Below are 27,044 nucleotides of genomic sequence, written 5' to 3' on the forward strand. Positions count from 1 at the left end.
GGGGACCCGGAGGGTTGGCAGAGAGGGGTTGGGGGGGTGGCCGGAGGTGGGGTCAGGGGCCGCGGACCTGGCCGGGTGGGGGGTGGCGGGCCTGATGCGACTGGGGAGAGGGGTCTGTACCAGGTGGGAGCCGCGAGAGGCCGAGCTGGGGTTGGTCGGGAAGGGAGCTGGAGGCAAAGCGCAGCTGGGGTTTAGTTGGAGTTGGCGGAGGTGGGCCGTCCCATCCCATGGCCTGGCGGAGACCGGCTTTAGGCGCGGGAAGAGGGTGGAAGAGAGCTCCAGGCACATGGAACAGCATGGAGGCGACAGCAGGTGCATCCGAAGAACCGCACCCAGGGAGCGGGGAGAGCCAGGAACAGTGGCGCGAGGGAGGCAGGGGCCAGGTCTCGCCTAGCCGTTGTTACCATCCACGCGGGGACGTTTTGCACCAAGTGCGCCTGAGCCTCCAACACCCCCCTGGTCTAGGCCACGCCCCCAGGGCTTCGCGCATCCCAGTCGCAGAGGCTCCAACGTGAGGGGTGGACCAGGCCGCCACCCGAGCTAACTGCCGCTCCGCCCCGCAGCCAACGTGTGCGACGACGACCAGCTGCTGTGCCAGAACGGGGGCAGCTGCGTGCAGAACCAGCGCTGCGCCTGCCCACGCGGCTACACGGGCGTGCGCTGCGAGCAGCCCCGCTGCGACCCGGCCGACGGCGACGGTGGCCTGGACTGCGACCGCGCTGCTGGGGCTGAGCCGCGCCCCGCCACCCTGCTCGGCTGCCTGCTGCTGCTGGGGCTGGCCGCCCGCCTTGGCTGCTGAGCCCCTCTGGTGAGGGCGGGTCCGCGCGCCCTGCGCCCTGTGCCCTGCGCCCATAGGTCCGGGGTCTCGGGGACCGGCGTCCGAGGCCGGGCGGCGAGAAGGGTGCAGCCCGAGCTGCCCCCAGGTGCTACTCAGCAGGGTCCAACGGCCTCCTCCCGCCCTGCGCCCCCTTCATGGCACTTGCCCGCGCCCAGGCCTTGCAACAGGGGACACTGTGGGGCCCTGGCCTCCGCGGCCTGCGAGTTTGGTCTTAGTTTTTCTATTACCCGCTGCCCCTTTCCGTTTTCCTCTTTTTTTGCTGGCGGTGAGATGGGGAGAAACGCTGGTCACCCAACACCCCCAGGTCCAGACACACACACGACTGTTGCAGACACCCCCTGGCTTATCGGCCAGCGGACCCCGAACTCCAGTTGCCTACAACTCTAGTTGCTGACTTGATTCTTTTATATTCTTTCTCAGTTTTCCTTTGCCACCCCCAGACCCGGGGCCCCTCGAGTTCTGGTGACCAAGGAACTCACTGTGGGGGGGAGGGGGTTAGGAAGGAGGGTTGGGAGGGCCGGAAACTCTGTTCTGTAGAGAACTATTTTTGTTTGTATTAACCGTCCCCTGTAACAAGGGACATGAGTGGGACACTGGTCACCACGGGGTGGCTGATGGTGTATAATCCGACGGAGTAAACAATCTGCTCATTGCTGCCTCCAAGGCCTGTTTTCTTTCTGTGTTCACTTGGTATTTAAAGAGGAGCCCACAGAATAACCTTAAAGAAACGCTGACCCTTACAGGCCTCCCTTCCCTGCCCCCCCCCCGCCCCCCGCTTGGGCAGGCGTGGCCCTGCCGGTGACCCACACGTTCCCCAAATGTAAGAGGTTGTCTCCCACCTTTCCCTTCCAGTTTACTGCATTTTCCTCAGCTGTCCTCAAATTTTAAAGTGCAGGGCGGACGCTGACATCGTTGCTGAGAGTCCAGTGTTCTAACAGGGCGTGACTTCCAGGATCCGATTTACAAATCGGGTTGGTCGTGTGGCCTCAGACCTGCTGGACCCTGAACCTCAGGCCCAGTGTCTGCGGGGGCCGCCTCCTTCCAGAGCCCCCTGCTGGCCAGAGCCCGCCAAGGGGGCGCAGGCAGGAGGACAGATGGCCAAGGGGTTGCAGGGGCAGAGCTGGGGTGGTGACAGGAGGCTCTAAAGAATGGCGCCCGTCAGCTGAGGCCCCTTGCTAGTGAGCATGCCCGAGTCTGTCTGGCCCTTGGAGGCCGCACTCAGGATTTCGTGCCCCACCTACTCACTTCCTCGCAGCCCAGAAGGCTCCCAAGGTCACAGCCCCCTCCTGCAGTCACCCTCTGCCACCTGCTTCTGCCAGCAGCAGCCGCAAAAATTCCCAGGCTGGGAAGTTTTGACCTGCCACACTCCCCCAAGACCCCGAGGCAGTGCTAAAACCGAGCAGAACAACACTCAGTTTCGAAGATGGTGGGATTGCAACCCAGCAAAGGAGGGGGGCTACAACCGATAGCATATATGACGGGCTGCATCACCAGGCCACACCCCACCCCCACATCCCCCAGCTGCCATCCCCAATGCCAGGTTGCAGGGTCAGTTAGAAGTGCCTTCTATCAGGTTCCTGTGGCTTCACGGACTTCCTTATTGACAGAACCCACTCAGTTCGGCTGAAATAAAACATCTCTGGGCTCCTTGTGCACAGGGGTGGCCATGTGACACAGTTCTGGCCAATGAGATGTAAGGAGGAGGGATGGGTGGGCGGGGCTTCAAGAAACCTCCTCTCCCCCACTCCCCACCAAGCAAGCCTCAGTTGGCCAAGTTTTGAGCCTTGGCTTTTCTCTCCCCACTACGCACCCCACCCCCAGTGCTCAGTCAGCGGGCTGTGGGGAGGGGCGGCCTGGCACCCAGGGTGTGAGAGAGGATGGCTGAGCCAGGAAGGCGAAGCTGCCTTTCTGAGGACCCAGCAGAGCCACAGGCCAGCCCCAGCTGCCAACCTTCACACTTCTTGACGTGAGAAAAAAATAAACCTCAACGTGACTAAAACACTGGAATTCGGGTTTTCTGTTACATGCGGAATTACCATTTCCTAAACTATGGGTTACAGGCTCACCCCACCCAGCATCTGGGCCCCCGAGTCCCCCGAGGCCAGAGAGGCTGACACCCTTCCTCCTGCGGCCCCAGCCCGTGTGCCATATGCTGCCCGCGACAAAGACACCCAACTCCAGCAGCGTCAGGCCAGGGAGTCAGGGCCTTGCTGTCTGGAGCCACGTCCTTCCAGAATAGGACCCGCCCCCACCTGCCACCTGGAAATGAGAGCAGGAGGGGCAGGCTGCCAACCTACGAGGTAACCACCAAGGCTGGCTGCAATTTGTAAGCAGTTGCCTGACTCCCAGTCATCGCGATATTAAAATATAAAGGAACCACGATAATTCACTCCTAAACACGCGCACGCGCACGCAGTCTAGCGTCCAGAACTTAGATGAGGCAGAACTTAGATGGGGACCAGTGCATGGGTTTGTTGAGTGAACTCTGATGGGAGGGAAGGGCCTGGCTGGGGCCGGGGGCGGGGCTCTGGGCATAAGTCACATCTCTAGGCGAGGGGGCAGCTCCCATCGGCCTGTCATTGGCATCTCGCTGGGGCAGGGGCTGCAGTGTAAGCCCGTGGGAGAGAGGGGAGCGGCTGTTAGCTGTTAAAACTCAGCAGTGGGGAGGGGCCGCTCCCAGAGAGGGGCTCAGGGACAGACACCAACAGCTCCTACTGCACACACCTCTTTGTGTCACCCAGAGGGGTTGGGAGGAGAGGGCCTCGGGGGCTCTGCCGCTCTGTCCTCCCTAGCCTCTCTCTCTGCAGGCCCAGCACCGTGTAGCTTCCCCAGGACTAGCCTTTGTCCAAGCAAGGGCCAGGGAGGGGGAGCGCATCGTAAATCAGTGGCAGTCCTGTCCCCGAAGACCAGGCCCAGCTCTCGCCTCAGCCAGAGGCCAGAGGGAAAGTCGCCAGTGGCCATTTGGAAAACACATTTTCCAGGCAGCAGGGAGGAGAAACAAGGTGAGCGGAGCCCGAAGTCACAGCGCAGCCTCCCCTTGGACGGTGTGCCCTTGTCCCCAGAACTCCTGTTTTGACCTTTGGTTCTGAGACGGAAGGAGGATGGCCAAGGGGATCACAGTTTGGCTAACACAGCCACCGTCCACAGGCGTTGCACACTCGTGGGCACAGTTAACCCTCACCTTCACCCTAGGCCAGGCTTCTCAACCTCGGGACCATGGACATTCTTGGTGGGGGAGGGACCAGTCCTGTGCATTGTAGGGTGTTCAGCAGCATCCCTGGCCTCCGGCCACTAGATGCCAGTAGCACCTCCTTGCCCACTGCGACAACGAAAAGTGCCTCCAGGCAATGCAAATTGGGGACAACCTTGCCCCAGGTTGAGAACAACTGCCAGAAGCAGAGGGATGGTCATACCTGTTTACAGAAAGTGAAGTGGAGGTTAGGAGAGGGGGCAGAACTTGCCTCGAGTCAGGCGTTGACTCAAGACAGCCTGACTCCAGGTTCCAGGGTTTAAGCAGACATGGCGCCCCAGGCAGGGGCGTCCCCCCAGGCTGGCCTGCGCCCGCTCCTGCCACCTCCCTCCTCCCCACTGCAGCAAGGAGCCTCGGGGAGCCAGGCTTCATCCAAATGGCTTTGCTGTCAGGGGAAAAGCCACCGCCTCCCCTGACACCCCTCCAAGGCATCCTCAGCCCTGCCCCCACTGCCCCCTCTAAATAAGCAGGACTGCTGTGTCCTGCAGGGCTCCTGCCTCCTCCGCCATGCATTACAGTTGCGAGGCATTTATGGGCAACTGGGGAGCCGCTGTGGGCATCTCTTGGCAGGCCAGGGCCGGGCTGGAGCAGGCAGGGATGATAGGGGGCTCACCGCACGCCTGCACTCTGCACACCACCCCCCGCCCCCCGCCCAGCACTACTTCGGCTAAATGAGTTCAGGCAAAAGGCCCAGGGAAGGAAAGCTTTCCTTGCTTATTTTTCCTTTTTAAAACACAAATTACGACCGTAGAGAAGTTAGAAATATAGAAAGTGAAACGATAATAATTTTTAAGTTAAAATCACCCACAATCCTCCAGCCTGAGCTAACGACTCTTAAGACTTTCTGATATACGTTTCTAGTACTTTTCCATAAAACAAATCCACATGCAGCTTCCCCAGCATTTGTTAAGCCCGGTGCTCAGCTTTGTGCCAAGGTTTGCCATCTTTATTTCAAGGGTGCTGGCAGGGAGCCGAGTGGCTCCATCCCTATAGCTGAGGACTCACCATTGTACAGCTGAGGACGCAGAGGCTCCAAAAGCGTCCCCGTCACAGAGCTGAGACACAGCACCCAAAGGCAACTCTGCATGATTTAAGCAGAAAAAGGGATGATTTGAAGGATGTCAGGACCCCCAGAATCACATCAGGGGAGCTGGATGCGTGGGGAGGGTCTCACGAAGCCAGAGCAACACCCAGTATCCTGTCCCCAGTGGCTGGAGAGCCCTGGCTGCTGTCCCTGTGGACCCGGATGCTGCCTCGGGTACCGCCCCCGTCCCCAGGCCAAGGAAGGGCACGAAGAAGCGGACTATCCAGCACAGAGAGGGTGTGCAAGTTGCCCAAGGTCACACAGCCAGAAAGGCAGAGTCCAGGTGCAAATCCCAGGCTCACTGAGCCGCACAGCGTACCCCTCTCCCATTTATTCATTCCTAACAATAATGGCCTTGTCTTACATCCGCCCTCCTTTAGCCTGCTGCTAACGCTGAACAACATAACCTGAATATCGAAGGAGGCCTTTTAAAATCAAAAAGAAATGCGACACCCTACCCTTTCACTTTCTGCCCCCTCCTATCGCCCCCTTCCCCACCCAGAACCAAGGTCTGCTTGCAGCAGGACTCCAGCTGCTGGCAGAAAGTTGCCACTGTGTCGCCCACGTATCCCTCAGGCTTGACAAGGTCTGGCCAGGCTCCCAGAGTCTGTGGCTATGTTCCTGGTGGCACAGAAGATCCTGCAAGGGTGGGCCCGAGGCTGGAAGGCCAGGTGGCAGCACTTCGGATGGCTCCTGGCCAGGCGACACCTCCTTTGCTGACCGAGCAGGTGAAGCTGGAATGGGTCCTGGAGTCCCGGGAGCTCTGCAGCTGACACCGAAGGCACTGGGGCCTGTCCCCTGCTGCAGCTTTCACAGCTGGCCCTGAAGGGGAAGGTGGTCCCCAAAACAGAAGGATGGCGGTGAAGGGCTTGGACTCTGTCCTTCATCACCTGGATGACCTCGGGCAGTCTCTCTGTGCCTCAGTCTCCTCACCTGTGAAATGGGGATGTTAAAATAGTCATAACGTCACGGGCTACTGTGAGGATTAAACAGGTCAGTCCGTGCAGCGCTTAGAGAAGTGCGTGGCACCTTGGCTGTTATGACCTGTTTCCTCTCTCTCCCCCCACCCCTGAGGGGGTGCGTCTCCTCGCTCTCTACGGAATCCAGGATGGAGGTTGCACGGAGGTGGGCGGAGGGGGGGAGCATGAGTGGCCTTTCCAGGCATCGGAGTCCCATTTCGTAGGCTGGGGTGGTGAGTGCACTGGTGTTTACTTCATCCCCAGCCTTTCGTTCTACATCGGTCTTATATACACTCTGATATGTACGATTTATTTCACAAGAAGTTTAAGAGCTGAGTCTGTGCCAACCAGTGGCCTGAGAATCACTGTGGACACATACAGTCCTCTAGTCACAAATTTAGCTCCATGTTGCTTGGGATGCTAGCCTTGATTCATTTAGGAGGATGAAAACATCCCTCAGCAGCAGCTTTCTTCCTGTGGGAAGACTGAAAATTACAAGAGCCTATGAAGTAACTTCGAACCGTATAAACCACTAATGCTGGTATATCAAATTCTATTAAAGTGCATGTGATAATTAAGGTGTTTTCAACATTTTAAGAGAATTTGGCATATTAATCTGCCAGATTAGTATTGTTAGTTCAGTTCAAAACCTAATGAATCACTCAGTTTGGGATTAAATTGGAGAATTTAAGAATATTTTATTCAATGGGATTTTTAAAAGAACTTGAGACTCACTGTTTACAAGTTTAAATTATGAGATTATGAGAGCAGTTTAAAGACTAGAAGATGTCAGGCATTTGAAGGATTTGAAAATAAAATTAAATAGATTCAATTTAAAAATGCAATTTTAAAAGAAGTGACATCCTGGAAAATGGCAGAACAGGAAGCTCCAGGAGTTGGTCCCTGCACCAAGCGATCGGCAAGAGGTCAGAATCAACTAATTCAGAAGCCGATCGGTCCTTGCAGAGCCCAGGGGAGTGTCTGGCAGAGGAGGAGGAAGCAATGTTTTGCAGTTTCGGGGAGACCAGGAAAAGAGGCCCCCCGTGAGTCGAATGGCACTGCGGTTGGGGTATAGTCTTCCCGCTGGTTTCCTTTTGACCTCCCAGCCCCGCCCCAAGGCCTGACCCCATCACAGACCTGCTTGTGGCAGCCGCAGCCTGGGGGTGGGGTCCCAAAATCCCCCTGGGAACCCATCCCGCAGGCAGAGGAACCATGAAAAACTGTCCCTGTGGCCTGTTTTTTTTGAATCCCATTTTTCTTGCTGCTTCACCCAGTGTGTGGCGTAGCTCAGCTGTGGCGCAGAGGACTCAGGCGTGAATTTGGGGCCTGCAGACCTGGGAAATGTCAGTTTTTGCATCGTTTGTTGCTCTTATCATCTGATCATTATAGAACCCGAGCAACTGGAAATAAAACCTTTCATGACACGCTCTACCAAGATGGGGTTAATGCCAGGTGCAACCGGCAGGCTCTCCTTATCTAGTTATGTGTTGGGGTGATTCTGGGCCAACACCTGGACCTCTGAGCATGAAGCTGGGGGGCACCAGCACACTGAGGCCGCCTCCCGAGGCTCCCAGCTCCTGTTGGTCTGTGGGTACCGTTTATGCCATCTGAGTTGGCAAATGCCCACTGCACAGCAAGACAGGGTGATAGTAACTCAGGTCCTTTAAGAGTTATAGAGGGGTCCCCCGTGTACAGAAACTGCTTTTATGGTGCCGCCCAACACTACAAATTCTATTAAAGCTGGAGCTAAATTTTAGTTTCCTCTCTCAATTATTCATTCCTCAGCAAATGGAGAAACCCAGGAAGTGGCGGTGATCGCATGTGCGGGTTGGTCAGGAGTGACTTTAAAAATCATCGCAGTGACAAATTCCACAAAGAGAACGGCTCTCCCAGAGCGCACACCTCTCATCCCAGAGCGCACGCCTCTCGTCGGGTCATTTGGTGAAGTAAGCCCCGTTAACTGCCAAACACGTCATTTGACCCACCCGGGTGACGTGTGCACGCGTCTAGGATGGGCAAGCGGCCAGGGGAGGCTGTCGGCACGCTCACCCTGGGCACAGTGACAGAGGCTGAAGGTACACTTTGACCAGGCACAGTGTGGCAAAGGCTGACTACATTCCCCAAGTTACTTTAATAAAACACACCGCATCTCTGTGCCCATCAGCAATTAGGCCCGCCCAGGACATCCCCGCCCTCGGTGCCTAGGAGCGCCTTTCATGGGTCACATCTGTCCCTCTTCCCTCGCTCCCTCCCCCATCTCAGCCTAGTGGTGAACATGTGTTTCCTTGGACCCAACTAGACACCTACTGACACCATGCTTCTCCACAAGGCGCCTCGTCACCTACAGGTTAAGATTCCAAAAGGGGCGGGAGGCAAGAGAGGTGGGGGTGGGGCTCGGTGACAGGCTTGAATGAAACAAATCTCCACTGAATAATTTCCGCATAAAGCAAGTCCAACGGCAGACCAGATGGACTCCCGGCTCGCCCGCTGCACCTCAGTTAAACAACACAGAACCCCTAACCCGTGTCAGTTTTGTTTCCATTTTTTAATTCTGCCATTTTCTCGTAAAATTTAGGTTTTTAATAGACAACAGATCTATTGTTTGCCAAATCCCAGCTATGAATTAAGAGCATAGAAAGAGTCAAAGCTACAGCAAAAAATTATCAATGTACACAATTAATTTTAGAAAATAGTTTAGTACACTTTGTTATAAAACATTTCCAGATTATTCACATGTACTTATCAAATTTGCTCCTGATAATACATGAAAACATATTAACTAAATAAACCGTGCATAATAAATCCTATGCAAATTATATACAAAAAAGCAAAATAAGAATACATTCATGTTGAAAGAATATTGAAAGAAGACAGGGCACGTTCTTACGGTGCCGTGGCAAGGACGAAGCAAACAGCCATTTTTCGCCCTGTGATGAGATTAACTACCAACCAACAACGCTATGACAGCCACAGAGAGCCACACTCTACGTGTGAAATGCGTTATGCAAATACTTTTACCAGCCGCAGCAACAAGAGTAACAAAGAGTTTCCAATGCAGGGTCAGAGGAGACTGTGTCCTGCCGGGAGAGGCCGGGTTCCACAGCTCTCCTACTCACTCCTGCATCATCAGACCAGGCGAGCCGACAGGTGAGCACCGCGTGTGAGCCCAGGCACCAAGCTGAACCGGAAGGACACTTCTCTTAAGTCATGTGTTGTACGCATGAGCACAGCGGGAGAAGCTACTGACCCCGACTGTGTGTCCTGCCGCCTGTACACATTTACAGAGTTGGGGGACTAAACTGTCACCACTCCCATAACTGCTAAATTGAGCATTTTACCGAGAGAGATGGGAAGTAAACCTAACCAATGAAATTTCTTGCCAAAGGCACACGCAGGAAACTCCTGGATGGGGTGGCCCTCCCCCCACCGCCCGCCAGGGCCACTCTCCACTGGCAAGCGGGGAGCAGGCGCGTCCCTCGTTCGGCATCAGCAGGTGTCTGGACACCGGTGACAGGGACACATAATGAAGGAACAGGACGTTTGAACTTTTGGCAACCAAACACTTTCTTTTACAGCTCTTAACTCATATAACTTCAGTAGAACTTCTAACACAAAGCCCTTTATGCTTCAAAAACGAATGACAAACGTGAACATGGCGCACACATCCACCTCCAGGGACTCAACTTCCGGCCGAGCGCTCTACACGGCACAAGCCAGATTCTAACAACTGTCCCCTGCCACCGCTGCACTATCCCCTCTCACACCGGGAACGTGTGCCGGAGAGTGCCTGGAAACCGGGGCTGGACCTCAGGCAGCCCCTCAGCCCTCCACTCACAGCACAACGCCTGACGACCCACAGCGTGGCCTCCACAGTTCAGATGGTGCCCAAGACCCTGGGGGACCTGTCAGCCCACCCCTGGTTCTGAGTGCTGAGCCTTCTCCGTAAAAGGGTGTTTCCTTCCTGCCTAAATTATCACACCGGGCCTGACGCCATCATGGTCCCAAGCTGCCTGGTGACAGAAGCCCTTGGGAAGGTGTTTGACACGAGGCTTTCCAGGCTCTGCTTAAAATGAATTAGTTGGCTGGGTTCCCCTGGCAACCCGCAGGCGGCTGGTCCTGACCCAGCAGCGGGCACCCACTGAGCTGGAACCGTACCTACTGGAAGCTCACGAGCTGCCAGGGGCATAAGAAAAGATAATCTGAGAGTGACCCTTTCATTTCACACCTATTTCAAGACGAATTGCTGCTAGAGAACTATGTGCTCACTAAACAGGTGGGCGAGCTAGTCACAGAAATGCCACATCCTGTGCTAAGGTGCCTCATCTAGAACTGTCCCACATCGGTAGAACCTGACCCAGCAGAAATCTGCTTCCTGCAGCTTCCAGGGATCTTTTTTCAACAGAATTAGGGATGTCGGAGCTGCCGGGCGGGCTGCTGGAGACCTGTCTTGCCATGACAGGTTGACAGGCCCTGCCCTCCTCCTGCTTTTCTTTCGTTTTTTTAAATATAAAATTTGTTCTAGTGAAAATGATTAACATTTTAAGCAGAGGAAAGAAAAGTGATCTACTAGATTCAATTGTAAAAGGACTTTGTTATTTGCTATACAAATACACATTTCAGCTTTTACAGCATCCGCTCCGATTCGACCTAACTTTCTTCAAAAAGAACAAGAGATCAACAAGTCACGTCTGGCGCTTCAAGGCCACTGACATCGAAACGCAAACGCCCTCTCCAGAGTTTCTGCAGCTGACAGCAGCGCTGAAGATGACCCGCAGGCCCCGGGTCACCACGTGTTTTCCCCGTTTCCCAATAGCACACACACTCCCTTTAAGGAACAATCCCATCAGGACAGACCGTCGGCCGCCACCTTGACCTGCAGCAGTGTTCGGCCGAGGTCTGGGCCGCAGCTTCCCTACGGGAGCTTCCTCTTCTTGGAGCTGCGGTCCTCCCTCTCCGGCACCCGGCCATCCCAGGAAGAGTTCCTCTTGGTGTGACGGCCCGCAGGGCCCCGCCGCTCCTGGTTCCCCTCGCTGGAAGCCCTGGTCTCTCTCCGGTGGCCGTGCTCCCCTTCCTGGTCACATTTCCTTTGATCGCTGGCAGCATCGGTGCCAGCGGCTGGAGGTTCACTCGGCACGCGAGGTCTGTGGCTGCTGCCGGTGGCAGAGGGCTGCTCTGCGAGGCTGCCCAGAGCCTGGGGACTCACGCAGCCTGGCTCCCCCAGGGGAGGCGTGGCTCCAGGATACTGGGGGCTCAAGGGCTGTGGGTCCTGCAGGCACTTCCCTTTGGTTTCAGGGCTCACGCCCATCCTCCTAAAAAGCCGTGGGTCGCGAGGCTGGTCCTTCGCAGGCGGCCTTTCTGAGTCCTTTGCAGCAAGAGTCGCAAGAGCCTCCTTGGAGTCAGAGGCTACGTGGCACAGAGACAAAGCAAAAGCTACCTTGGTGAAGGTGCCGTCCAGCTTGGTGCCGGGCAGGTCGCCGCCCTGGGGTCTGGCCACCTCAGGGGTGACGGTCAGAGGGTGCGTCAGACTTCTCGTCAGCACGGGCTTGAGTTTCAGGATCTTCATTGCGTCGTGCTTGTAGTTTTTGTCGCAGGTCTTGATAATGGCACCACGCTTCTGTGCGTCCTGAATCAGGTGATTCCAGTGCTGGTTCTCCTTGAAACGAAGAGGGAGAAATAGTTACGCCCCAAAGAACCGCGCACCTGCTTGCAAAGCGTGCGGTTCCGGCTCTGATCCCGAACAGACGAGCCCACGTTTATGAACAGAGAGTCTCAAGAATCCATTACTTGTTAGACGAGGCTGAAAGGAAAAACAGGTTAGAACACAGCGCGACACACCACGTCCCCGGACCTCCCCACCCATGAGGAGAACAGCTTCCGTTTTTGCCACTCGTGCTGCCTGGTGACCAGACGCCATGCAGATCTGCACCGGCTGACAGCAGCCTCATGTAGCTACTTAAAGTTCAATTAATCACAATTAAATGAAATTAAAAATTCAGTTGCACCAGCCACATGTCCAGCGCCTGGCAGCTGCCTGCAACCATGGACTAACATGCCGGACACTGCAGACACGGAGCAGCACCATCAGCCAGAAAGTTCCCTGGATGCTGCTGATCTTGAGTCCTGCCTGCCTCTTAGCAAGGCTGATGAGCTGGAGCAGGAAGGACCCTAACTTTTGAGTGTGTGACAGTTCTGGAAAAAGGTCCACGGCTTTTACCAAGCTCCCAAAGGCCCTGACTCTGGGGAATAAGCACTTCGCTCCCTGAAACGCCACGCCAAAGCCGCCGGGCCGCCGTCCGTCCCCCTTCTAGAGAAGCTGAAGCTACAAAAAGCTCGTGTGAGGGGGCAGCCAGCCCACTGCACGCGCCTCCCGTGCCCATCTCCAGCTTCCTCGGCAAGGAACCGCCTCTTCACGGCCTCCAGAACTCAGACCTCTTCGGAAAGAAGACAGAACGAGCACGAGGCAGGAAAAAGGGCAAAAGTTAGAGGAGAGAGAAGAAAATGGGGGGCTCCGCTCACGGGGGCCCCGGGCTACGTATGGGGTGGGCAAGGTCAGTGGGGCACGTGCAGGGTTCACTGCTACGTGACCAAATCACCTGGTCTCTCTGAGCCTGTTTCCTCATCTGTTAAATCAGAATATTTAACTGATTCTAAATGTGCACTGTCTTCGCACTTTACCGTTTCTACATTTGGGGTGCCTCTTGGCCGGATGGCACTGCCACGTATTTAATCCTGGAGGAATCTCTGGCGAGGCAACTATGATCCCTGAACTTTTCGTCAGGAAACGATTTAAAAAAATGCATCTGGCTTTGGCCTGAAAACCTGTCCAAAGACATCATCTGATAAGACTCTAGAAAGCACTGGCTTTAAAAGGTGGAGAACAGAGACGGGGGTTGGACGAAAGCCCCAGAGGCCATGGTGGGGGCGCTCAGACGCCGCCGCGCCACCAGCCTCTGACCCTCTGACCGCACAGGGCAGCCGGGTGTGTGCAAGGACACGCATCCTTGACCTGGGAAATGACTAAGTGGTGTTACACGCTCAAAGTGGAACACTTTTAGGAGTGCCCCAGCCTATTCATTTCATTCGTGTTTTCTCTTATGGATGAACAGGCATGATATAGTGAAAATCTGTCTGAACAAGTCTAAGAATTCAATAAATATAAAACAAAACTTCTAAGTTGAAAATAAGGTGGTGTGTCAGTTTAATAGTAGTTAAGTAAAATAATGCTGCGCACTGTCATTAATGGCTTCTTGAATTTGATAAACTATGGTGACAATGCTGACTCCCCAGGGCTGTTGTCAGGTTGAAAGGAAATCATGTAAATAAAATGCAGTGACGGGCACACGCCGGACAGGCCCCCTGCAGGCAGTGCCAGGCAGTGCTCGGATGTCTTCTCATGCAGGAAAGCTCTAGAAATTCTCACCCTGCAGCTGAAGCACACATGTGAAGCAGGCGGCCAAGTCTACTACACCTGAACTTGGTGTTTAATCCAATCCTAAGGCCACAAAAACAGCTCTGAGAAGGGCGTCGGAGGAAATCAATCAATCCACTGATCCCATTTCCGTAAGGAAACCGGAGCGTAAAAAAGCCCCAAGGCCAACAAAAGTCTGTCTGAAAGCCTGAGGATGAACTGGCAGATTTTTCTATTCTATTCCATTCTTTCCGTCTCTTTTTGTAGCCTGAGTCCCTAGAGTGAAGCCAGTGTCACAGCAGGAGGTCCGCAGTCTTCCAGTTTGTGCCAGTGTGACCCCCAGGCTGTGAGAATGGCTGCTTCCCAGGTCCTGGTGGCCTTGCTCACCCGCCCTTCGTCACTACAGCTCGCGTCCAGCCCAAATCTGACAGGGGTGCGCTGCCAGGGCACGAGAAAACTCCCAGGTGGCAGGTAACGGGGGCAGTAAAAATCGGGGTGCCCACAGGGTCCCTGTAATCAGCTCTACCAACATTTTACTTTACAGATTTAAACATCATCATCAAAATTCACCTGTGTGAAAATAATAATAGTAACAGATTATTCAGTTGACAATAAGTCATTTTTTAACACTCAGATCCTTATGGTCACAGGAAAAATAGTTTTAAAAAAACTCTTTATTTTGAGGTTAACATAGAGTCACAGGAAGCTGAAAAAAAAAAGTCCGCAGAGGCTCCGGGCAGCTTCGCAGTTTCCTCACATAGTTATGGAAAAAGCTTTTTAAACTTTTAATTTATATGTTAATTTTTGTAGCAGAGGGATTTTGTAGTGAGGACAGAAAAACTTTTAATTATAAAAACATATTACCCCACTGAATTTTACCCTCAAAAATACGAACGGAAGTTCAATTTCAAAGAGCAGACAGCAATACTGACCTCCAGTCCATCAGAGGCATTTAAGAGTGATGTAATAGATTTACTTTTACTTTTTACTTTTTTGCTTAGATTTGCTTTTAAAAGCTTTAAAATGTCAATATTTGTAACACAACAGAAACAAAGTCATTAGCAATACTTAAAAACAGGGTACACAGCTTTTAAAAATTCTCAAGGAGGCACACAAAAGTTCAAGGCCACAGATCTGAGAGTTGAATGAAAGGCTGTGCTTGACCGCCCCCTGGTGGCACTAACCAAAACAGGAGAAATCTACTGAGTTGGCTTCCATCCTGTAACCAACCAATGACTGTGAAATTTAGAAATGAGAAAAACTGAAGTTATTACCCCTAAGGAGACAAGTAGCAAATATATGCTTTATCTAGCTGTAATACCACCAAATTAAGCTGTACCATTTGTCTACCAAAGAGGTAATATCACCAAATTAAGCTGTACCATTTGTCTACCGAAGTGGTATACCACTCACTTCTCAAGAGCGAGCAGTATTGCTCTAAGTGCCAAAATGGAAAAAAAAGATCCAATAACTCTTGTGAGGTCCCCCTCTCTGGCATTAAGCTGGGCCAAGAGCAGCCACAAACACTCGTGTTTGCTGAGTGCCTCTTCCAGCCCTTTACATGCATGGACTTACGTATCGTGTTAGCAATCCTATGATGTGGAAAATTTTTTTAACAGGTGACCCGAGAGCACACTGTGGGCCCTGGGCTGAGAAAAGGGGAGAGGTTTCCAGATGTAAAAGCTCTAGGAAGAAGTCGCTGGAGGACGCGCAACTGGGGGAAGAGGCGCATTACTTAATGTATCCCTGAAACCATCTCCATTTTCATGGAGAATAAACACTGAACCTCAACCCAATATCAGGAACGATGGGCAAACTTGAGTTCTCTGGTTCCCAAGAATGCACCTACCATCAGGGTCCTCAAGTGTCCGAGGATGAAGAGGCTGTACTTGGCTCGTGTAATGGTGACGTTCAATCTCTGCAAACTTGCCAGAAATCTAGGCAATGAAAAAGAAAAACGAAGAGTTACTTCTCTCTACAGAATGGCTTGGCACGTCAGCGTGGGTGACACGCAGGCAGCGCTCTAGCGCTTTCCTCAGGCTCCTTCTTCCTTAAAGTCGCAGAGCTTTCCCCTCCTTTCCCAGCACAAGGTCCCTGGCCCAGACGCGACTCCACATTAAACACAGTGATCAAAGCACCCAGTGCTTTCAAGTCTGTAGCTTCGAGGGCATCATTACCATCAGAGGAATGCATCTGTCAGTCTCCTATTTTGACCTGAATGAGATACTAGAAATTTTAACAGTATGATTTCTAAGCCTTAAAGACATCCTAAAAATATGACACTAGATCAATGTGTCTTAAATTTAAATATATTTGAGATTATTAAAATATTGTGGATCAGAAAAAAGGTCAGAAATAACAACTGGTGTATGATAAGCAGAAATTTCAAATTAGTTGGAAAAGAATGGACTGTTTGCAAAATGGTCTTGAGATAACTGGCCTCGATTTGTATATACAGACTATCTCTAGGGAGGGGCAGGGATAACTTAAATTACTATTTTAAGAACAATTAAATTTATTTACAATCTAGAAATTCCACCTGTCACTACTCGTGAGAAGAAAATCTCAGGGCCCCCGAGACTCAGGGGAGTTTTCTGTCACCCACTACACGTCCTTACCATCCACAGCAAGTAAACGGACAGTAGTTAGGGTTAACAAAGTTAGCCAAAGCAGGAAACAGAGAGAAGAGGAAAAACACGTAAGCCACATCCCACAGGAGAATAACACGCCCCTGCAAAATACACTTGATTCGATGATTTATTTCACTTATTTAATAAAAGAATCGGTTCGCACTGTGACATGGATTAATACATAAGGTAGCAAGAGAAGCGGACCCAAGAGTGGATCAATTTCACGACTTAAAAAAATCAATGACAGTTACTCACCCGATTGAGCCTTGCATGGCATTCGCTCTGACACACGTGACAATGACACAATCTTTCTGACGACCCTGGAATGCATCCACAGTATCTACTTCTGCTGGCCTATTTATGAGAGAGAAACACGTTTACTGGAAAAAGTAAGGTAAGTATTAAATATGTTTACATAGTATTTTTCAGAAACTTTTTCATGGTATCTTTATTTACTGAAACATAATGCGCATAACACAGACTCGCCATGGTAAAGTACACCGTTCAGTGGCTTCTCATCCATTCCCTGTGCTGTGTGACCGCCACCACTATCTCATGTCAACATCTCTGTCACCTAAGGGAGAAGCCCTACCAGCCCTCAGTCTCGATTTCCCCGCCTCTCCAGGCTCTGGCAACCAATGAGCTACTTTCTATGCTGGACATTTCGTGCAAATGGAATCATTGTGTCTGGCTTCTCCCGCTGAGCATGTTTTTAAGGTTCATCCATGTCACAGCGTGTGTCAGTGCTTCATGCCTTTTATGACTGAATATTTGATTGTACAGGTATACCGAAATTCATTTATCCATTTACAAAACCTGGTCTCGAGTTCTTCTTTGCTGGGAAGTGTTCGATTACTAGCTCCACCTCTACTTTCTGTAAGTTGGTACAAATTTTCTATTTTTTTCTAGAGTAAATTTTGGTAGTTTATGTGTTTCTAGGTTAAGAAACCTTAGATTTCCAAAATCTAAACTACTGTTTTGCTGCTGAGGTACAAAGAAGACAAAAATGTGACCTTCGCCCTATACATTAAAACACTAAAAAAGGACAAGTAATTTAAGTGAAAAAGGGACAAGTAATTTAAGTGAAAAAGGGACTTCATGAGCCCCTAGAACTAGAATTTGGATCGACAAGTCACGGAACTAAAGGCAAAGGCCTTGGGGATGGGTCTCAGTCACTCCCACTGTCAAGTCTGACGGTGCTGACACTGCGGCTGGTGGGACAGTTGTCTACAAGGGCGACAAGGGCACCCGTTCCCCACCCAGCACAAGCCCGCGGATGCCGGCTAGTCACTGCGAAAGGGAGCAGAGGAAAGAGAAAAGGGAGGCTTCGCACCCAAACTGTCTATCCCCCTTTCTTCTCTTTCATTCATCCGAAAAGCTGGAAATATCTGTAAAAATATAGGTGCCTCACCCTTTTCCATCAAATTCTTTGTCCAACTCCTTCTGAATCATCATCTTCTGAGCCTTGTAATGCGTTATGATGCCGATGTTTCGGAAAGAGACATCTTTTTTTTTGTCTTTAATAAGTTTAATTATTTCCATTACCAGTTTTATTTCTTGAACATTTACATACGAGCTAAATAAGATAGAAAAAAAAAAAAAACCCATGTCAAAACTAAGAGTGGTCCAAGTGCTACCTTAAGGCTCGCTTTGCTTTCCACCACAGTAAAGCGCAGACCAGTCAGTCAGCAGTGACTCGGGGAGGCTGGCGCAGTGACCGCTGACACCGCACATGCACATAAACAGAAAAACCACTGTCTGCTGGAACGTGAGGTCGTAAGGGAGAAATGAGTGTGCAGTCAACTGAAATTTAGGTATCAATTTCTTAAACATCTGTTAACATGGGGACAGCAACAGTAAGAAGGGAAGGACAACTATGAAGATGTTATAAACAGCTACCATTAAAGACCTGCTACCTTCCGGACCCCAAGAAAAGGATTTAGATGTGTCCTCTTCCCTAATTCCCCACCACCGGCCACGTAGGTCAGGCACCACACGACTGAGTGGACGCCACCTGCACAACTGAACGCGGTGCGAGCCCCCGGGATGAGCCGCACGGGGCCTGCAGCAGGCCAGGTCCATGCTGGCCGCCTCCTTCACCCCGACGTGTCTCCCAAACTGCACGTGTGCCCTCGTCATGCCAGATGTGGCCTACAGGGACACTGGGGTGCACTGCACCTGCACCTTTTAGTCCTGAGGCCACGAGCCTTAAATACCCACTATCGTAACTTCAAAACTTGCCACAATTAGCTCACCATCTCTTCTGTCCTCAAAATCTTTACTTTGCTTGGTCCCCTTTCAGGTCAACGTCCCTCTGTGACCTTCCACACCCACCATGCTTATGGGGCTCCTTTCAGCCTCTGCTCTGCCCCAACAGCCCCCCGCCAACCCACCCCTCTGCATCGCAGACCCCAGCTGGCCGCTTCTGTGTTGCTACCTCTCCACCTCTATTGACCGACGTCTGACCCTCACTGAGGACACGATCTGCTCTGCAGCCATCACAACACAGGTGGAGTTTGTGTCCCCTTGAACTTCATGACACATGGGTGGTGTCTGTACCTCAAGACGACTCCCTCCTCTCCCAGCAGCTCTGGCTCCTCTGTGTGTTTCCTAACCAGCAACCACCAGTCCCGTGTTGTCATTCACGGGCCACCTGGATAATTCAACACACATCAAGGACCGTCCGCCTCTGCCTCACACCTTTATTCAGCTAAACCCATACTTAGCCTTCACGACGCTGAACCTGACCCGAGTCTCTACTTGGTTGATGTCTGCCTCCCGTCAGAGCACAGCGAGCTTGCACTGGCGCCCAGTGTCCTCCTCACAGCTACGATCTCAGCAGTTATCTACTCAAGTGCCTGCCAACTGTCAGAGAGTACGAGCCCCCTTACACACTGAAGAAGAGACCGAAATACACAGAGAAAGATATCACTAATGTACGATCAAGGAAGGTATCGACCCGGCTAAGTCCAATGACTGCGCCTGGCCTGGGCAGAGAACTATGTGTGGAAAAGTGTTTTGAACATAAATGCGAACAAAACTAATCTAACAATTCTGGGCCCCTCGCTGGGTACTGAAGGGGGAACGTACTCGTTGTCCCGTCTCTCTGCGCCGTCTCCGACGTCGAACACCAAGTAGGGTTGGAACAGCCAGTCTGACGAGCACCGGATGGTCTCCGTCAGCCTACAAAGAAGCAGCCGCCATCGACGATCAGAATACGAGTCAAGTCAGGAGAAAAGTTTTGTAAATTATTGTGACCATCTTTTTTTTTCGTAGGAAGGGGAGCTGGGGAAAGTACAGGGACAAGAAGGACCCTCTCCTGACATGTGCTTTCGTGAAAGACTCAAAATGATTTTTATTTCTATTCTAGTGCTACGGGGAATGATCTATGTAATTAAAACAATTATGACTGGAAAGTTACTCATAATAGAGGAAATGAGAAAAGCAAGCCATAGAATCCTATGTAGAGGAAAGTATGATTTTTTTTTAATTAAAAAAAAAAGTAAAAAAGGATATGTGTAGCACAAGGGCTGGAAGGACACATCCTCACATGGTACCAGTGCATATCTCCGAGTAGTACAGATGTGGGCGTCCCCCCCTTTTCTGCTCACCCACATCTGCTGTGATCAACAAGACTTTTAGAATCAATGAGCAGGGTGAGACCCACCTGTTCGTCTTCAGGCTTCTGCTGTAGATGTAATTGGACGGGAAGAGGCAGATGTCCGGGTGCATGCGGTACTGGACGGTGAGCTGCAGCACGGGCAGCCTGCCCACCACGTTGTGCTCCACATTCTCCTCCAGCAGTTTGTAGAAGCGGGCCATCATCGACTGCTCGTAGCCATACTCCTGGGCCTTCTGACAGGGCGGACAAAGTCGTAGCCTCTAAGCATTTGTCTGCACTCTCCCACGTGACAACAATAGCTGCTGACTTTCATGAGCACGTGGCGAGGCTTAGGTGCCGCCACCAACAAGCAGAGACCCTGACAGAGTGGGGATTCTGCCCCTGAAAAGCCAGGCAGCATGACCATGGTGATGGTGGAGGTATCTCCTCCAGATCTGGGAAACCCACACACTGCTCAGGAAGAGATGGGACCTTGTGAAGGCTCACAACGGAAGCCACACTGATGCTAACACAGGTCACTTGGCTCAGTGATGAAAGAGGCAGACACATGACACAGACTATTTCTAGGGTACGCTCTCAACCAACAGTAACATTCACTGTCACTGTAAACGAGCCCTTTAAAAGACCAACTCTTCATCCATCCCTTCAACAGACACCCAGCATCTAAACTTTGGGGTGCTGAGACTGCTACGGTGACAAAGATCGAGCCTCACAGAACTAACAATCCAGTGGATGAAACAGACAATGGACTAAGTTGATGCATAAACCCAAGAATGGATTACAACCCGCAGTCTGAGAAACAGTCATCTAACTGACAAATGAAGAAAACTGTCCTAACCGTCATCATGCTTGTGCCCTGGGATATACTCTTCGATGTCGGCATCACACCAAAATTCAAAAAGCATTATATAAAAACCTAGAAACCAAAATGTGCACTGAGATGATGGATTCTTCATGAGTGAAGTTAAACACGTGGGCAAAGTCTGAATATACCTGTTTCACAAACTGTGAGAGCGTGAGAAAAGGTATTACTTCTTAAATGTTATTCAGATATGGGATTTTAAATAGGTTTGTGTAACTAAAGAAAATGTTGGTAGACATTTGACAATTTCATTTACATCCCTAAGATTTTATCTATTCAAGTTAGCCAAAACACCTCATTTTGAATCTTCTGAGAAAAACAACGTCCATGAGGCAACACATCTACTTCCAGGAAAAAAATGGGGTTCATTCTACAAAATGAGGTAGGCATATATGTTCCGACATGGAAGGATATACCTGACCTATTTACTGACTGGAAAAAAGCCAATTTGGCCCTGCATGACGCTGCCACCTTTACACAAAGCCACAGCTACGTGTGCGCACGCGCATACAGACCTCACGCCCACCTGACGTTCCGTATTTCAGTAACTTAGTTACTGCGTCACCCACTAGAATATAAGCTCCGCGTTCCACGGAGGGCAGGGGCTTTTGTCCGTTTTCTTCACTGTCAAAACCCCAGAACCTAAAACAGTACCTGAATTAGGCCGGCACTCAACATAGACTGAAAAAGATAAAGAAATGAATGCACAAATGCCTAGCAAGGTTTGTTAAACTACTCACTGAACCGTTCACAGTAATTACCCCTTGAAAGGGGTCACTAGAACGGCATATCGAGGAAATTAACTTTGTAATTATTTTCTGAATTTTCAATAAGCCCGTATTATTTTTGCAATTACGAAAAAGCCCAAATGAATTCTTCTCATCTTTGTTGGCTTTTAATCAATCACTGAAAAAGACAGGAAAGGTGAGGCCCAGAGATAATCTGTTTTCGCTGTGTGCGGCAGCCCTTCAAGAAGGTCCATCCGCACTCTCAGAAACTGCATCATTACAGAAATGCAAACAGCTGGCTCTTCACTGTCCTCCACGAAGAGAGTCACCTGCGGCAGCTTTCCTACCTACATGGGCTTTTACTCAGAGACGAGACGGTGAGCTTCCAGGCCACCCCAAACATAACCACGCACGTGTGCTCAGACGTCAAAGAACTGCACTACCATTTAGAGTGACTGCAACGTTAAAAAACAATGACGACGACAAAATCCACATGTGCTCATTCCTCAACCGAACAGAAGAAATGCTTTGAAAACAATCTATTCTATGGGATTAGTCATGCAGCCGCTACTCTACATCTGTATAAGTTATATGTAAAAACTGTCCTAACAATATCCAAAGTTCATTAAATTTCACCAAAACCATGGTCAAGACCTATACAGATTACCCAACACAGCCACTAAACCAGTGGTCCTCAACTCTTTTGGCACCAGAGACCAGGGCTCCTATCTAACGCCTGAGGATCCGAGGCGGAGCTGAGGCGGTGATGCTGGCGCTGGGGAGTGGGGAGCGGCTGCAGATACAGATGAAGCCTGGCTCGCTGGCCCACCGCTCACCTCCTGCTGAGCAGCCCAGTTCCTGGGGGTTGGGACCCCTGCACTAAATCCGGAATCTGGTATGTGTATCTAGGAGCCATCTTCAGGGACCAAAGAACCTAGCGGGGTGGATCACACAGTGCAGGTCATCTTCCCGCACAGGCACAGCTCACAGTCGCATTCCTTTCCTGTCACCTTCGCTATCTGAGGATGTGAGGGCCACAGACATTTTCTTGCACCACAGGATAAAGAACTCTAAAAGCGGACATGTACTCTAAAAATAATTTCTCTTTATAAAGTTTTCTTCAAGTTTGCATATATTTAAATATAAATCAGTAGGTGGAGATGCTTTTCCTTGCTTTTAAAGTTCTTTTATTGCTTTGGTGTTTACGTTATTAAAATGAATTAAATACAGTCTTTCAAAGAGCTGCACACTGCCGTTCCCAAAGGAAAAAGCCCAGTGCACATGGAATGGGGTCCTTCTAGTCCTCTGGTCTCTTCTTACATGGCTCCTGTCACACACATACAGAGCACAGTTACGAACAGAGGGACCTTTGCAGAGACTCTGACTACGTCTCAAACAGCGGTTCTCTTTTCTCAGCCTTCCCCACTTTTCCCTGCAAGTAACGGATAATGAACCAAAAAAAGACCCCTCAGAAACGCCCCACGCCCCTTCCACTTGAAAGAAATGAGAGTATAAAAAGCCTCACCATAGAGATGACGGTGGGAGGGAGCTGCTTGGGATCCCCCACGAGGATAAGCTTGTTGCAGCGATGGATGAGCGGGGTGAGGGTTTCCACCTCGCAAGACTGCCCGGCCTGGGGAAGGAAGGACAGACGGAGAGTGTGTCTCAGTCTCTCTCCTCCTTATCTATCCGCGTATGGTCTAATTCTCAAACATTCTAACCATTCAGAAAAATATCACGCTTTCTCCTTCTGCACCGAATATCAAAAATAAAAAGGAATTTCTTTAGTTAGAAAAAGGAACAAACAACAAAAACGAAAACACTCTATTTAAAAAAATTTACACGTGTATTTTGAAGTCAGCCACCACTCAAGTGCCACTGACACTTGAGAACCAGCCACAATCAGAAAGCCATGGAATGCCCCGGGGTTGTGTCTGAGGGAACTGTGCGTCTATGTATGTCCCCACCCCACCCCTTTCCTCCTTCCTTGCTCCCTGGCAGGCCTTTCAATTGCAAGACTCAAGCACCTCTTCGATTCAATGACATTTTCTTCAATGAGTCCATCACTCTCACTTTTTGTATTCTTTCATTTTGGTGCCTACTGGATCCTGGATCTCCTGGGTCGATTTTCTACCTCATTTTCCATCTCTGGCTCTACATTCTAGCGAACAGTAGGTACCTAATAAATGTTTGCTCAATGAATGAACTAGAAATAAAGGATGTTGGCTGAAAAAACCGTGGCTCAGAGCTGACCAAAGTTATATTTCAACATAAGGCAACACACGTTAACGGCAGGTAAAAATAAGATGCGAAAAGACCATTTTGTCAACATCTCAGCAGCCTCTGCTCATCTGAGACTAGCTCCTCAGAGCACTGGTCAAAGCTGTATGCCCAACGGCTCACTGACCTCATCGACAATGACGCAACTGAAGGGAACCCCTCCCTGTCCCCGAAAAGCGGACTCGAGCAATAAACCACCACTTGTGCTCAGTGTGCAGCAGATGATGTGGGACTCCAAGATGACATTGCTCTGTGTTTTCTGTGGGCGGCCTTGAACCTAAGGCAACAAATATATCAACATTCAGTTGTATATAAATTCTCAAGTATGATAAGCCTATTTTTTCTATAAAGCAACCCTTTATTATGCTACAGAATAATATTTAGTAAACGTGAGGGGAGAACCCCAAATCTAGACGGCAGCAAAAACAGTCAAAGTAATCAGAAGCCACCAGAACACTGCTTTGCAGTACGGTCTAAGCTTAGAATATGATTTAAGAACACTTAAGAAAAACTTATTCAGGGTCTGATATGGTCAAAGTAGATTACAATTCTTACAGCCAAGTGTATGTCAGCAGGCATCAGAATAAGTAGAGATTAAATCATTCTACTGAGTTGCGAAGCAATTATTTGAGTAAAATCAAGATCAGAACTAAGCTTGAATGTTTTCCTGTTAGTTTTCAAGTATTTAGTGTTATTCCCTATTTAAAGACTAGTACCAACAACATCGCCTGTAAAAGTGATGAGCATCCTACTCCCACAGGGAGAAAAACCCCGGTCTACACATCTATAATGAGATGTACAGTGAACCCCTGGGACAACTCGGGGAGCCAGGCGCCGACTACCCACACCGGTGGAAACCCTCGTATAACTTAAGTCAGCCCTCTGCACATGTGATTCCCAACGTTGGATCAAAACTACAAGTGTACTGTGGTAGAACCAGGCAGTGTGAATGACACCTCAGTGCTCAAGCTGATAAGCTAGTGTATTCTTTCCAGAGAGCCGGGAAGCTTGTTTCTGATCCTGCAAAGCAGCAGTGATTCATCTCTGCATGTGGTATATTCAACCAGGGAGGTATGCGAGCTTCAGGAAGTGGGCAGTAACTGTGGCCCTCCAGTGCTCACGTGTCTGAAGTACTGTCACATACGTCTCCTTTCAACCACCTGAGAGTAAAGCTGCCAAGTGCAACAGATTCAATGACCCACAGAACCTGACCGGCAGCAAAACCCACAAGACCTGTCAATGTTAAATTTGGGAACATTAATTTTGGGCTCTGTTTAAAATTTTAATGAAAACCTTTCCATATAATTTTTAATTTAAATAAACAAACTGCTAATGGAAATATGCATCAAAGTCAACTATTTTTATTTAGCCACATGGAGAAAGCTGATAATACATTCAAAAGAAAGGTCTCATCAAAAATACTAATAATTATCAGTTGATATTACCATCTCTCCCTGATCCCCAACTGAAATACCGTATTATTTAAAGAAGTCCAACAAAGAGTTGCCACTGTCACGCTACTTGAATTCCAATGCAGGTGACTTTCTTTTTAATAGGGAAAACAGCCACAAACCTATTTTTATTTACTGTTTAACTGATAACAATTATAGCTGATTTTGCAGTTTTCAGAGGGAAGAGTTCCTAAAGAGGGTTAATACTTACTCAAACCTAGAAAAGGAAAAGGTATTTTATCTTAGAAATCTCAGGTGGTGATTAAAAAAAAAAATGTAAATGTACATGTAATTACACTACTTTCTCCACTTTTGTATTTGTTTGAAATTTTTCATGATAAAAAAATTTTAATGTAACTGATAAAAGCCCACAGGGTTGTCTGAACTATTTCATAATTAAATTAAAAAAAAAAACAAAAAACCCCAGAACAATGCTATAGGCTTACTACTTACCTCTTTAATTTTAGAAGCAAGTTCCTGCCTTTCTTTTGAAACTCTGGCAATTTTTTCGTCTAGTTCTTGTCTCTGGAAAAAATTAGAATGCAATCATTAAAATTCAACTAAGCATTTTAAAATGCTTTCCCACTGGACTGCTTTGCAGTTCAGAAGGGTGAGTCTCTATTTTACCAATGAAAACCATGTTCTTCGCAGTGAAGTCCCCATTCTTCCTGCATCACTGTGTCCAGAGTTTAGCTCAGCTACTCCCTGGTGCTGCTGCCTCTGTAGCTACTTTGGCCACGTGGCCTGCAGAGACCTCAAACTTACTAGTGCTTTTGCCCATGCGCACGCTCCAGGCAGCAGCCCACAGAGCCCTTGTGATCAGCAGTCTGCCCTGCCTCCTAGCGCCTTCCGCTCACGTGCCCCTCACATGATGTTTTCTGGTTTTAGTTGACCAATCCGGCACTAGCCCGGGAACCCCACAGACTCTAATAACGGCATGCACCCCAGGTCCTACCTCTCTCTGCCTGCACTGACCTCCCCGTGTGGTCCCTTGAGGCGTGCCACGGACTTCCTCCAGGACCTGTGAGTAATCCATTTCTCCATTTTAATGTCTCTTGTTGGGTCCGTTGTTGAAAGCGGCTCACCACCCAGTACCCCACCATCTAGCACCCTGTGCTCCACTTAGTGTCATTTTGATAAATTCTTGGCACTATGTAAGATTGTTATGCCCAGTGTATATAACATATGCTATTTGTTTGCTGAGCATTCCAACCCTTCACCAATTTCTAGGTGGTTCAAATGAGGTTCCCAGTCACACCCCAACCATTCCTCTGGCCAGTTACAGGCATGTAACAGGCCTGGTTGAGCATGGCATCGATCCCCTTAAACATAGGGACTAATCAGAGTCTTTCCTTAGCACTGATGCTTGAACAATGGGAAAGACCTTCTCCACCTGTGGGTTTTCTAAGCTGGGATGGTGGAGCCTAGAGATTCTGGCACTCGTCTTCTCCTGGAGAAGAAATGGCTGACACACAGAAAAACAAATCAAGGGTGGAGAAAGACATCATTTGAGGCTCTGGGTCTAGCCTTCCTGAAGTTAGTCCATTCCTAGACTCCCCAGGGGTGTGAGCCAGTGAATTCTCTCTAACTTCACTTGAACTGGGTTTAACATGTAACCAAGACACTGGATGCGTTCAGCATAGCTTTACCATAAGGCAGGCAGCAGCCAACTACAGTCTGCGGGCCAACGTCATCTCCCCGTCCGCTTTCACCAACAGCTTCGCTGGCACAGCTGCACCCCACTTACACGTGTCTACTGCTGCTTCTGCGCCGCAGCGGCAGAGCTGAGTACTTGAAATGGAGACCTGCGGAATCTCGTCCTTTTCGAAAAGTTTGTTAGCCCCTGATGTAAGGCATATGGCTTCTGTATACATTTTTATACACAAATTATGCTATTCCACAATGGAAAAATGGCATCAAATTCTCATCGAT

At 49.9% G+C, this 27,044-nt stretch overlaps 2 protein-coding genes across 2 annotated transcripts in view; one reads left to right on the forward strand and one right to left on the reverse strand.

Annotated features, from left to right (window-relative positions):
- The window catches only part of NTNG2 (netrin G2), a 62,712-nt gene extending 61,913 nt beyond the window's left edge, over window positions 1-799 (forward strand). The window contains exon 11 of the mRNA XM_015594128.2: window positions 564-799. Coding sequence (XP_015449614.1) covers window positions 564-799 — 236 coding nt within the window. The remainder of the gene's footprint in view (window positions 1-563) is intronic.
- Window positions 800-8,657: 7,858 nt separating this feature from the next.
- Window positions 8,658-27,044, reverse strand: part of SETX (senataxin) — a 56,054-nt gene continuing 37,667 nt past the window's right edge. Inside the window, exons 19-27 of the mRNA XM_006918173.3 lie at window positions 25,566-25,637; window positions 23,789-23,938; window positions 22,907-23,014; window positions 19,837-20,024; window positions 19,260-19,352; window positions 17,581-17,745; window positions 16,425-16,523; window positions 15,389-15,476; window positions 8,658-11,784 (exon numbers count right to left, since the gene is read on the reverse strand). Coding sequence (XP_006918235.1) covers window positions 11,044-11,784; window positions 15,389-15,476; window positions 16,425-16,523; window positions 17,581-17,745; window positions 19,260-19,352; window positions 19,837-20,024; window positions 22,907-23,014; window positions 23,789-23,938; window positions 25,566-25,637 — 1,704 coding nt within the window. The 3' untranslated portion in view covers window positions 8,658-11,043. The remainder of the gene's footprint in view (window positions 11,785-15,388; window positions 15,477-16,424; window positions 16,524-17,580; window positions 17,746-19,259; window positions 19,353-19,836; window positions 20,025-22,906; window positions 23,015-23,788; window positions 23,939-25,565; window positions 25,638-27,044) is intronic.

The sequence above is a fragment of the Pteropus alecto genome, unplaced genomic scaffold (genome assembly GCF_000325575.1).
Source record: "Pteropus alecto unplaced genomic scaffold, ASM32557v1 scaffold67, whole genome shotgun sequence".
In the NCBI taxonomy this organism is placed as follows: Eukaryota; Metazoa; Chordata; class Mammalia; order Chiroptera; family Pteropodidae; genus Pteropus; species Pteropus alecto.